The sequence below is a fragment of the Chinchilla lanigera genome, unplaced genomic scaffold (assembly GCF_000276665.1).
Source record: "Chinchilla lanigera isolate Chin_1 unplaced genomic scaffold, ChiLan1.0 scaffold00024, whole genome shotgun sequence".
NCBI classification, from domain to species: domain Eukaryota; kingdom Metazoa; phylum Chordata; class Mammalia; order Rodentia; family Chinchillidae; genus Chinchilla; species Chinchilla lanigera.
In genome coordinates this window covers 22,965,716-22,978,991 of record NW_004955425.1, presented here as the reverse complement: position 1 = coordinate 22,978,991, position 13,276 = coordinate 22,965,716, and the positions used below count along the sequence as shown (strand labels likewise).

At 35.9% G+C, this 13,276-nt stretch overlaps 1 protein-coding gene across 1 annotated transcript in view; it reads right to left on the bottom strand.

Moving 5' to 3' along the window:
* The window catches only part of Ap3b1 (adaptor-related protein complex 3, beta 1 subunit), a 258,894-nt gene that overhangs the window by 72,518 nt on the left and 173,100 nt on the right, over window positions 1–13,276 (bottom strand). Inside the window, exon 21 of the mRNA XM_005386022.2 lies at window positions 4,533–4,605. Within this exon, the coding sequence (XP_005386079.1) occupies window positions 4,533–4,605 (73 nt within the window). The remainder of the gene's footprint in view (window positions 1–4,532; window positions 4,606–13,276) is intronic.

Below are 13,276 nucleotides of genomic sequence, written 5' to 3'. Positions count from 1 at the left end.
GGTCAGAGGGGTGAGGTTGGCTGTGAGGAAGACTTTAAAGGAATAAGGTGAAAAGGAAAGGGAGAAAGCTCATCACAGTACGAAGGCTTCAGAAGCCATGTGTACTAGAGACATGGGGAACTGGCCCGGAGAAGGGTAAAACCTGCCAAGGCCATGAACAAGTGAACGGTAGAGACACTAGGGAACCAGAAGCTGGTTCTTCTAACTTGAATCACAATATGTTGTCTTTCTAGGCAAAATGTGACTTTTCTGGTGGATTTCATATGCATGTTTGTTCATTCGTTGGACCATCTATATACCCATTCTCCCATTCAAAATGTTAACTGCCCCATATGTAAAGAATGAAAAACTGAGTGAGAAACGGCTTCCAATTTCAACTACGATTTGGCTAAATACCAACAAGAGAAGAAAATTCACACTACAGGTAAGTTCCACTCTTAAAAAATCCCCCAAAACAAGTTTTTAAATATCATTTCTGAAGACAGAAGCCCTGGTAAGAGGGAAAAGCTATGTGACAGAGAAAGAAGCAAGTGATAGCATGGTATCTCAGTACTAAATGATACCCCAATCTAATTGGGGGGGATTTACAAATGAAGAGAATCTGAATGTTAAACCAGGGTTCAGATCACAAGCTAATTTTGCTATCTTTTTAATTTTAAAAATTTCTACAAAGCACTATTTTTCTTTGCTAAAGCTTATTTAATACAGTAACTATACAATTTCCTTCTTACCAAATTTTTGCTTCAGAGTTAAGTACAATGACTTTATAGAATGGTTTAATATGTACTCAGCTTGTTCAGTGTGATCTGATGTTGTTTCTACATTATCTACATCATTGTTATCATGATCATGAACTCTGAGAAAATGCTCCTTATTCTATGCCAGCCACAAATGTAAGTGCTTTTTTCACATGTATCAACTTACTTAATCTTTTTAAGAGTAAGCTGCCATAAAAAGTGTTAATATTACTCCAATTCTGTAGATAAAGCAATGAGAGCAGAGTTTAAGTAAACTGCCCAAGCTAACATAGCTAGTTAAGAAAACTGGAACTCAAACTCCGTCAGCTTAGCTCCCTCATCTCCTTGGCTACCCCCTCTACGTCTGAACCAGACCTTACCCAACAGTGTGGTATCACAAATACTATGCTCACCTTGAAATACATTAACTGTTGGCTGCTGGTACTTTACTAAGAGTGTAATGACAGAAATCTACAGTTTCTACGAAAGAACACGAGAACAGAACTGCTGCTTTATAACCACGTTACTAAGAGAATATGGTGTGGGGTACTAAAAGATATTTTAATTTTCAGACACTTACAATATGCCCCCCAAGATAGTATGCTGTGATCTTTAAGTTTAATAACAGATCACTGGGTCATATTTTTCCTTGCCCAAATATTTTTTCATATATTATCAACAAATGCTCATGAAATACTCACACAGTTCGATAATCTACAGAAATCATAAAAGATTTACAATTGTAGTTTTTCATTTTACCGATAAAAAAATGAAACACAGAAATTAATTCATTGAACTAATTAAAGACATAAAGGTCTATGCGCCTGATAACACCCTCTCCATACATACAGAGTTTTGTTCAAAATCGCAGAAGGGCTTTGTGACAGAGCCAGTCTACAGCAGAAATGCTCACTGTACTGCTTCCTTACAGACAGTAACTACTTGTGGGTAAGCTGGCTTTCTGTCTTCCTCCAGTCCTCATTCTGCCTGGTAACACTCTGCTCATCCTTTCCTGACTGCTTGGCTGATGCTTGCTGAAACTCAGCTCCAGAGTCCCATGCTGTTCCTGGGAGGAGGCGCAGGCTTTGAGATTCCTGGCAGCACTCAATGCCTATCTCCCTCTCATTTCACCTATCATGTGGCAATCTATCTGATCACTTCCCCACTCCTCCCGTTCCTCCTCTACAGTCCCCTGGGTAGAGACAATGCTATATTTATTTAGAATCTCAGGTATATATTCAATAAACACTTTCTGAATGGTGCCTACTCAGTACTTGTAGTTCTCCTGGCATGCAGTGTGTACCTGAACCTCTATGGAGATAAAACATAAGAAGCGTGCCTGCTTCTCCTTCAAGATTGCTCTTAACTCTCACAAGTTGAGGACTTAAGCCACTGAAGAGTCACTTTTAATGTTTGATCAACAAACTGGTAACTCTGGGTGGTGAAAGACTACTACAGGCCATGAGCAGCTAACAGTGCAATTGGAAGCCTTCTGCTTGTCTTTTGCCAAGGCTGGGTTGTATTTCTTCCACAGTCCTTTTCAGCTTGTTAAATGCTACTTTTCTCCCTGAACTCTGCATCTCCACAGTGTCTCGTACATATACATATAACACACTTGCCTAGGTATCTGTGTCTATGACGAGACTATAGTGTCTGGACAAGAACGATGGAATACAAGTATCCAGTAGAGCATCTAGCAAAGTACCTGCACTTAGAAGACAACCCATCCATAAATGCCTGCTGAGCTGACCTGTTAACAAAAGGCTCTTGAGTGTCATTTCTGACAAATACAGAATATAATTTTTTTTTTAAATCTCAAATACTTCAGTATTAAAAACAAAGGGAAACATTCTATGCTGAGTTGTGAAATGTAGGTTAGGATAAAATTTCCTCTTAAGAATCTTACCTTTAAATTCTTAAAGAACTTATTTTTTTTTGATACCAGAAATTGAACTCAGAGCTTTGTTCCACTTGCCAGGCAGGCACTGTGCTGCTGAGCTACACCCCTGGCCCAAAGAACTTAATGGAAAATTTGTCTCTACATATAAAAATACACTTGTATAAAAAAGAATCAAAGTGTTAACAGTTGTGTATTTTACAGGCTTCCCTTCTTTACATGCTCTCCATGTATCTTTCTACTTACAACAAACTTTTGCTGTTTATAAATCCTCCAGACTACATTTCGGCTATTTCATCAGACTACGACAGTGTGTAACAGTGGGTGACTTCTGAGCTTGGACGTGAAAGACAGACCCAGTCTGCCACTGTAAGACCTCAGGAAGGTTACACTTTCAGGGATCATTTCTACAGTATGAAAGACCTGCAGACAGCAGTACGAAGCCCTTGGCAGGTATGAGCCTCACAGTTTAAACAAAGCAAAGAGGCAGAGTCATGTGAAATATGGGTAAGAGGCTGACCAAAATTGACTGTCTGTGTCTTGGAGACTGGGGAAAGAAGCATGGACTTTAATGGAGAATTAAAGATATTCTATTAAAGGGTTTAAAACAAGGAAGAAAGAAGATCTGATTTTGTAGTTCACTGGTAAGATAAACTTTCAGGGAGGAACTGTTAGGTTTTATTACTAGGATGCACAATTTAAGTTAGATAGATACTGTTAAGATTACTCCAAAAAGCTGTACCCATTTGTAATCCTATGAACAGGGTATGAAGTATCTTGGATGATACCAAAATGTAAAATCTTTGCTAACATGTAAAAACTGAGTCACATCTGGCTTCAGTTTTATTTTTTGGTACTGGGATCGAACTCAGGACCTTGCACTTGCCAGGTAGGTGCTTATGCCACTCAGCTATATCCCCAGCCCCTTCAATTTTATTTTTAACTTCCCTATGTTAAGTATTTCTCGGTATTATACTTGCGAGTTTCTCTCTAGTAAGAATGTGCCATGTCCACTAGAGACAGGCAATGAAAACAATACAAACAGATCTACGACAGAACGAAGTAGCACACATCCTCCGCCAGCGTGGAAAGACTACAATGGAAAACAACAGTGGGTCAGTACTCAGGAAATCTCACTTGTTGCTCTTCTCCTCATGCAGCATCTACTGAGGAATAAAATTAGTTCTATTCTCTCTTGCACACCATTTATGGAGAATGGTGAATATGTATCTTTGCAAATGTGGCTGAGTGTATTTATAAGATTCAGAAGTAGATTTGCTGCAACAAAGATGTTTTGTAGTTAAAATATTGATACATAGGGCTAACTTGTCTCTACAAGCTTTATAATCCATTTCTGTTCCCCTCAAAATTGGAAGTGGAATGGGGCTGGGGATTTAGCTCAGCGGCAAAGCGCCTGCCTGGCAAGCGCAAGGTCGTGAGTTCGGTTCCTGGTACCGGAGAAAAACCAAAAAAAAAAAAAAATAAATAAATAAATAAAAATTGGAAGTGGAAGATGGTGGTTTCCATTTTTATTTTCTTTCCTAATTTTGTACCTACTTCCTTAAGTTAGACAAGGGAATCTTGAAAATCAACATTTAAAACAAGTATATATTATTAAAGTAAAAGATGTAAAACTGGCCAAATTTGATATATTTTATTTGGCCAACTATTATTTAGCCATGTGACACAGCACTGCTACGCTGAATAAATAACAAATTCTAGTACCACTGATTTCCAAAAATTTCATCTATAAATCTTTTATAAGATTTACTCATCTGACATCTTACTCATCTATAAATCTTTTATAACAGATATCAGTACATTTTGGGACATGTAAATAAACATTATTATAAAAATAAGAAATATACTAAATACAGAAAAAAATTAATTATACTTACAATCATCTAGGTCTAGAAGTGAAACATCTTTGGTAAGAGAAGTTCTATCTTGGTTTAGTTTTTTTTCTTTCTCCTATAAAAAAATAAATATTTCATTTACTTTGTGCTTTGCTTTTAAAAACTTGGGTAGCCCAGCACTGAGGCAGGAGGATCGCTGCAAGTTCAAGACCGGCCTGGGCTATAAAGTGAGCTCAAGACCAGTCTGAACTGCATAGTGACATCCTGTCTCAAAATGACCAAAAAACCCCCCAAAATTCTAGGAAGCATTTTTAAAATTTTTTTTTTTTTTTTGTCTTTTTGAGAAAGGGTTTCACTATGCAGTTCAGTCTGGCCTTGAACTCACTTTGTAGCCCAGGGTGACCTCAAACTCCCAGCAATCCTCCTGCCTCACAGCAATCTGGAGTGCTGGGATCACAAGCGCGTGCCAGCACACCCAGATAGGAAACCAGTTAATTCCATTTTTTTTTTTTAAAAAAAACATACTTTTTCCTTACTCTTAAAAACACATTAAGCCTCTGTCCTGCTGCATGAAACATTTTTCACAATAAAAATTTCTGTCTCAATTAGCATACAGTATTTCTTTTCCATTATGCAAACTGTTAATTATTTTAAAATAGTTTACATTTAAAGATCATAGGATTTTAGAAGAAAATTTAAGGTGAACAATAATGATTTTATAAACTGACAACTTTTGCTAACGTAAAAACATAATATGGTTCTTCAGTTTGAAGTGCACAAACGTTCTAAAAAATAACTTTTGAACAAGTTCCCTTAAGAAAAATTGCCCCAGCAACACACACACAGCTCTGAAACCATCAACAGGCTTGTGGGTACTGCGTGACAGGCATGTACCAGGTACTCATAATCTCAGCACTGGGTTGTGTCTGACCTCTTTGCCCCAAATATTCATTAAAATCTATGAATGACATTCCCATGTTCTTGTGGGTGGGAAACAATTTACTTACTTGACTATTTTGCAGAGAGAATAAATATTTCAAACATATTTGCTCATAAGTAGGGCTTCCCTCACAACAGATTTTCTTATTTAGTATACTGTGTTTACAAAAACTCTGTAAGTATGGACTAGAATACAACACCCATAAACCTGAAGTATTCAGTTTGGTTAGACATTCACAAAAGTTTAGTTTATCTTTTTTTCCTTCAAAAAAAGTGTAAGTAAGGACAGTACTAAATAGTACTGTACACAACTAAAAACCAATAAAGAGTACGGTGTTAAACAGGTATTATCTGTGTCAGTTACTTATCTTTTATAATCTGTGCTCTTTTACTTTAAGTGAAATCATCTCAAAGTCAGAACTTTTTACTAAAATCCATTCACTCACTCATTCACTCATTCATTCATTCATTCACTAGGTATGTACAGAATTTTAGATGTCTATCAGATTCTGTGCTAAGCAATGGAAATAATAGCTCAGACAGGTATAATTCCCACCTTCAAATAATTTATAATCTACTGAAGGACTTGGGAGTGTATTGTTCATATGAATGTTTTTGAAGCATTCAAACCATGGAAACACATCACTCAAGTGAAAGACATAACCACCACCAGAAGTTTTTCCAGTATTGCACCTCTTAACAGCAGTACACACACAAGAACAAGAGCATTTACAAGAAAGTGTACAGCAGGTAACATCTTAAAATGATTTTGATCCTGCTTATTTGCTTCCCTTATGCCAACACTAAGAGAATCAAGGAAATACATTAAAACATCAATTAAAAACATCAACACTGACTTTTTTTTCCTCAACTATTTCTGCTATTGAAAACTAAAGTTTTAATGTTCATTCCTCATTTAAAAACAAAGTAAACAGTGTTGGTCTCTCCACTCCTGAAATAAACAACAATGTCTAGAGCTGGGGGGAAAATAAAAGAAATGTTAGTTTTGAGGCTGAAATGTTAAAGTTGCATGTAATGCAAACAAGTTGAGAATGAAAATGGCATTTCTACTGGAATATTATTCCTGTGAAAAAAGAACATATAACAGAAAGAGCTTAGCATCATGTGACCTATCAAAATGCAGTGCTGAGCACAGGGTGTAGCTTCCTATAAGCTACAATGGTGCATGACTGTCTTTATGGAACTGTAACCTCCCCAGCTGAAAAATTAGAAACCTATCAAATCAAGATAAAGTTAAAGCTGAAGCCAAGTCTATACCTTATTTTCTACTCCACAGCCAGGAACATGTAACAATATCTATTAAATACACATCAGGTCACATACAACATAGAGCAGAGCTGCATGTGAAATTGGCATAATCTTTCTTTGAGCCCAAAACAGAAAGAAAAAGGCTTTCAAAAGGATAGAATTTCATTGACTTTCTGTGAGCAGCAAATAACCAGGGACTGAAATACAAGATTAGCAATAGATAATGGTCAATTCTACTGAATTGAAAAAAGCTTGCATTTGAATCAAGACTATAAAATGCTCCATGATGTGTTCGGCATTCCCCTCTTATACTATATTTCATTTTTCATTTTAAAAAATCCATAGTAAGTTCAAAACATTTTAATACTTAAAGGATCTACTAGAAAAATAAAAATCTGAATTCTAAACAAAGAAGTTAAGAGCTCTATTCCATCAAACATTTCTCCATTTGCAATTTATCTTGGTAATAGAGACAGAACCTGGGCAAATGCATATAGGACTCGAGGCAGGAGATTTTTCTTGCTCAATGCATAATTCATGTGCTCCGCCTGCAAAGTGTGTAAAATGAGAATTTCACACCGCAGCATGAGCCACGGAGCTGCAGAGAAAAGGCAGATGAAATCATATTTTACTGTGTGAATTTTATTTCTTACCCTCCCAATATTTATACAAAACCATCATTGACAAACCAAACACACTGACAGATCACCCACTGTTTCCATTGTGTTAGTACTTGAGAAGAGATCAGGCAGAAAGACAGACAATTTGTTTTTGTATATTTTTTTAAACAGAGGATTAGGTTTTTAACAGCTGAGTGACTGTATTAGACTTTTATAAGGACAACAGTAACTGATCTTAAGATCTCACTATAAAAAGTACAAAGTTATCAATTCATCCTCCTCAAATCTCCATTTGTTTCTATGGTGTTCAATTATATACACCTCAACACATCAACATTTTCAGAATATAATACAAAGTCACAGGGTTAAGAACTTCACTTCTACTTAATGTATTTCATTTTCAATAATAAATACAAGATAGTGGAAATACTAAGTTCCAAATAATACAAACAAATATAGGTAACATTTTACCAGTGAAGATGTTTTATGTATTATGCATGTTCATTTTATGCTATTTTTTTTTAAAAAGTAAATGTAAAAAAATCCGACACATGACAAGCATTACATGTGCTTCCATTATAAAGAGGTTTTAAATTTAAAACTGTAAGACAGGATAACCAATACGTAAAGCTTACCAAACCCATACTGTGCTTTGAAATCAACAATTTAAGACTCATTTCTAGCCTCACAGGGCAATATATTTGCATGAAATATTTTCAATACTACTTCATGTAGTATTATACATGAAGGACAATTTAATGACTCTTTTCCTTTCAAGCTATCTGACAAATTTGATGTTTTACAAATCTGAGGCTTACATTTAAACCTATGCTTTAAAATAAAAGTGCCAGGCCATTGAGATAAAAAGAAGTCTAATGGCTAAAGCAAAGCTTTACCTATTAGAGCGTATCTACTCAAATAAGAAAGCCCACTTAATGGTATTCCCTTTGTTTTAAGTCTCAACAGAAATCAGTTTTGGAGAACTTAAAATATGAATTAAATCTGGAAAGACAGAAACAGAAAGAGGCAAGGCTTTGAATTGTTAAGAATATAAACCAATATTCTTCAATATTTATTGAAGTCATGCAACTGCAGTATACATACTTATAAGCATATATTAAAACCTGTTTTCTATTTCGCAAATAGAATAGAATCAGAAAACAGTTCCATTTCATACCACATGCTAAAATGCTTTATGCCCAAAAACTTCTCACATATGTTTTTCATCCCCAAATCTTTTATTAAGACAAACCTTAACACCTGCTGACATTCCAGCACTAGTCACTGTACCAGTGATTGGTCTTGAGACCTGAAGAGGTGTCACGGCTTCTCTGCACCTCACAGAGATACGAGGTACACACAGCCTGAACAAAAGCCGACTAGGGAGAGCACCTCCCACACTGCAGACGACGCAGCAATGGTAGTATTTCCATAGCTAGTACACACACTGATACAAATATGGGATGTTCTTAATAGTAAATGCTAAATGTGTATATACTAAATACTTTATTTCACACTAATAGACTATATTTTATATGTTGTTTATAGAAATGTTAATGTGTAAAGGAAAATACATAAAAGCAATTCACAGTAATAATCATGATTTGAAATTATCATAATTTTAATCATCAACTATAAATTTTCAGTGGGTGGTATACAAATATTGTAGCTATAAACAGAATATGCACTACAGTTAAGGCACAAATAGTGGAGTAACAAGCTGATAGCCAAAATAACTATAGTATATAGGAGCTCTAATATATATTAGTGGTGAGAACACTGAAGTCTGGTGGTACAACTTGCAATCCCAGCACTCAAGCCTGAGACAGGAGCATCACCCCAAGTTTAAGACCATCCTAAGCTACTCAGTGAATTCAAAGCCAGCCTGAACTATATAGTGTGACTCTGTTTCAAACAAAAAAGAAAAAAAACTCTGAAAACTTTGAAAACATCATTTAAAATAAAATGCTTACCATCTGTCCAACGAAAAATTTTAACTATCAGCAGAACATAGCTAAACTACATTGGTGAAAAATAAGAGAAAGTGATATAAATGTGAATCTGTTCCAGACATGATATGGTCTGTATTACTGATTTTTCTCTCTACTACTGCATAAAATATTTTTTTCCTTCACTGTGTATAGCATGTGAAAGTGCTTAAAATATGAAATTATTACAAATAATTTTGCTATAAGTATTACTTAGGGTAAAGAATTATTTCATGAAAAGGATTATTTCAAAATATTTCTCAAATATATTTCAGAAAGGAACACCTACAAATACAAGTATGCCTGTCCATCAAAATAACTGTCACTGAAACAAGATAATCTTCTTTGCTGATTACTGACAATATCTTATCTTAGATGAGGATGCTTCTCAATCAAGAAGACAAACATGGTACCTGAAGGTGTGACTACAGTTCTGTGCCTCGTGGGGCTGGCATTGAGACCCTTAGGGCATACACAGTACAGCAGTGGTCCTTGCCCTTCAACTGTCCCTGTGCCATTCACAGGAGTGGGACCCTCTCCTCAGTATTTTTTATTCCCTGAACAGCAGTTGTTTTCAGCTATGACCACACTCGGTTATGAGACCACTTTCTTCTCCACTTGAACTTTCTGCAATAAAAGAAATGTGCAGAAAAAGAAAGACATAGAAACTGGAAAGCATACAGCATGATAAGAGAACCACAAATCTTTCCTTAAGATCAAAACAGGTAGGCTAAGACCAGATGGGCAGGCCTGGGCAAGCTAACCTACGGAGTTCACCGATTTCAGATGGCAACAGGGCTTACTCTGAGCGCCTGTATCTTAATCTGGCATCCGTGCAGAGGCACAGGGGCGAGGGATGCACTGGTCTGAAAATGACCCCTAGCAAGCATCTAAAAGGTATCGAAGAACAGGTCTAGAAGAGTAAAAGTACGAAAAGAAGAAACAAATGTGAGGAATAACACAGAGACTGCAGAGAACTTGACAACCTCTGAAATATACAGAATGATAGGAGCCAAAGACAATTCTGGAATAAAAAGAATGCAGGTGTCAAAAGGTAGTGCATGTCTTCTGGCGTTATTAGTTTTGGAAAACGAGAAGCCCCTGTGAGGCCTAAGAAATTGGTCTGAAATTAGAAAAAAAAAAAAAAAAAAAAACTGGAGCCGCTGTAGAGATAGACAGCTATTTCCATAGAATTATTTCAGTGGAAGCTCAAGGAATGAATGAGGTCTCACAACAGGAAAAGTGGGGAGACAGAACTAAAGAAAAATTTGTTCATGTCAATTAATACATTTGAAAAACTGATATGTACTATGTACTAATTTAAACACATGGTTCAAACTTGGGTGTTAGGAGAGGGCAAAAAGTAAGCAATCGAAAGAATGGAAGGTCAATAGCATTAGACCAAAACAGATGTAGACCCCTTGAAATTATATGGGAACTGTCATACAAAAAAAAGATTAAGGAGGCTAATAACCAAGAGAGGGCCACCAGCTCTGGGGAAAGATTTTGGCTGTCTTTGCAAGGCAGTCTCTGTAGGAAGTGGCAGAAGTAGAAAGCACTTTCTAAAGTTAAAACACATAATCGTGCTACATAGTGGGTGGAGGATATAGAGATTATATATTCTGAACTCTCACTCTCACATTCTCTCTCTTCACTCCTCCCTCCTTTCTCTTTTTAGATGCTGGAAAAGTCCTTCCATTCACAGAAGAATTAGTGGAGAGAGATTAAAAATGTAAAGGAGGCAGATGACTCTTAACAAAACAAGGCCAAAGAGAAGTAGGATTTACTCTGGGCTGAGTGGAGAGGGATCACTTACTGACAGCCACATTCAAACAAAAAGGAGAGTAACACCGTGTGTACTGACACACACCTGTAATCCCAGAACTTGGGAGGCGGAGGCAGGGGGATCATTATGAGTTTAGGGCCAGCCTGAACTACGCAGGAAGACCTAGTCTCCAAATAAATAAGTAAGTAAGTAAGTAGGCAAACAAATAATGGGGTGATCGGTGATTTCTGAGCTAGAAAGCAGAGAGGGATGATATTTTCAGTAGACAGCAGCTGTCTTCTGAAGAAAGTGGTAAGCTTACAGGCTGCAAGTAAAAGGCTGTAACTGAATGCTGACTTACCATTTGAATAGTATAAAAAGAGTGAAATGTGCAGAAGACTCAGGAGACAAAACTAGGTTCCTTTTAGCACTGGTGTTCTATAACTCTGACACTGTTCATCTTCTGGGAAATTAGAGTTCAAGTGTAAAGTGTTAAACCTGCTGCTTTCTAGTTGCATGGTGCTTTACACTGATGCTCCACATTTGAGTTTTTACATTAATATTTGAAAGAAGCAAGGTAGATGTTAGCATTTCAACTTTATAGATGAGGAAAGTGAAGCATAAACGTATTATTTCCCAATAAGTAGAACCCTATCTCACAGGACCCCATAAAAATGAACTGTTTTGAAGTCACATATAGTATTCAAGGTACCTTCAAAGTCTTACTTTCATGCTCAATGCCCCCCAGAACACATTGTCCAGATGAAAGAAAGAGAAAAAGCATAGATTTAGTTAAGACTATAGACTTAGGGCATATGAATTTTCAACACTAACTCACTGTCATGCTAAATTAAGGTAAAGCACCTACCATCTGCCTTCATTACTCATAATTTGGAGCAGAAGCCACAACACTTGGTACAAGGAGAACTTCTGCACAATTACAGAACTGCTTATTATTAGAAAATTGGTACACTTGTAATCACACAGTATAGTCCACATCATTCAGAAAGAAATGGAAGTATGTAATTGCGGTAGTTCTGAGGTGGAGAATATTCATTTCAACTGCTAAGTTAAAGCAAACACACACATACCACATCAGCTTATCACAGAAAGAAAAAATAAGTCAGAGAAGGAAAACTTACAGCCACAAAAACATCCACAATTTGAGTTAAGCCTAACTTCTCAGCAGTCTTGGTTTGCTGCAATAGTTTGATTTTTTTAATACTGATGCTCTATAGTACACTATTACCAATTATCAAGAGATTCAATCCAATCATTGAAATTTTGACAAAGAAAAAAATGAATTAAATCACTGCAGGAGGCACTATGATAGGTTTTCGAAGCTGTGCTTCTAATACCATAAAGGGAGATAAGTCTACAATTTTTCAACCTTTACTGAACATTGTAAGAGTGACATCTTTAATTCCACTCCTTGTCATTTGCTGTCATTATAGAAACCACTGACTTCTTATTTTGGGTTGTACTTATGTATCTTCAGCCTTTTATTTTAAATAATATCTTAAGCTAGTTTTGGTAATTCAATATCAAAAATGAGAATATACCAAATTCACTGCATAATGAGATTTTATATAAGGCTATATTAACAAATGATAAAAATCTTTAAAGGTTTATAAGAAACAGAACTCTTGGGTTATGCCATATTCAGACACAAAATTTAAATATAAAACTAACTTTAAAATAAGTTTTACTATACACAAAAATATTTGAAATAAGGCAAGACAAATTTTAGTCAATATTTTTAATATGCTCAGTCTTAATAAATCTCTGAATGGGGGAGGGCAATTGTCCATTCGTGAATTTCTTCCACACTTGGATACTCAAGAGGACATACTGAAGACATTCAAACTCACGGAAGTAAAGAGTGAATGAAAAAATAAAATACTGGGTTAGGGATAAGATGAGAGGCAGTGACCATATTTTCAACACATGGGATAATATGGCCAATATATAAAATAACTGTGCTTGAAGCCCAGCATCAATGTGAGCTGGGGTGTTCATATTATATGAAAGGAGTGACGGGTCAGGATGATTATTAGATTTGAACTTTATATTAGGAACTACATTTTGGCAATTTACGCTCTCATTTTTTGTTACAAAGCAGACAAAAAAGTTCAATTTTAAAGTATTATATCAAAAAGTATTTTAATTCTACTGTACATTTTAATTGCTTCTTTTTTTTTTTTT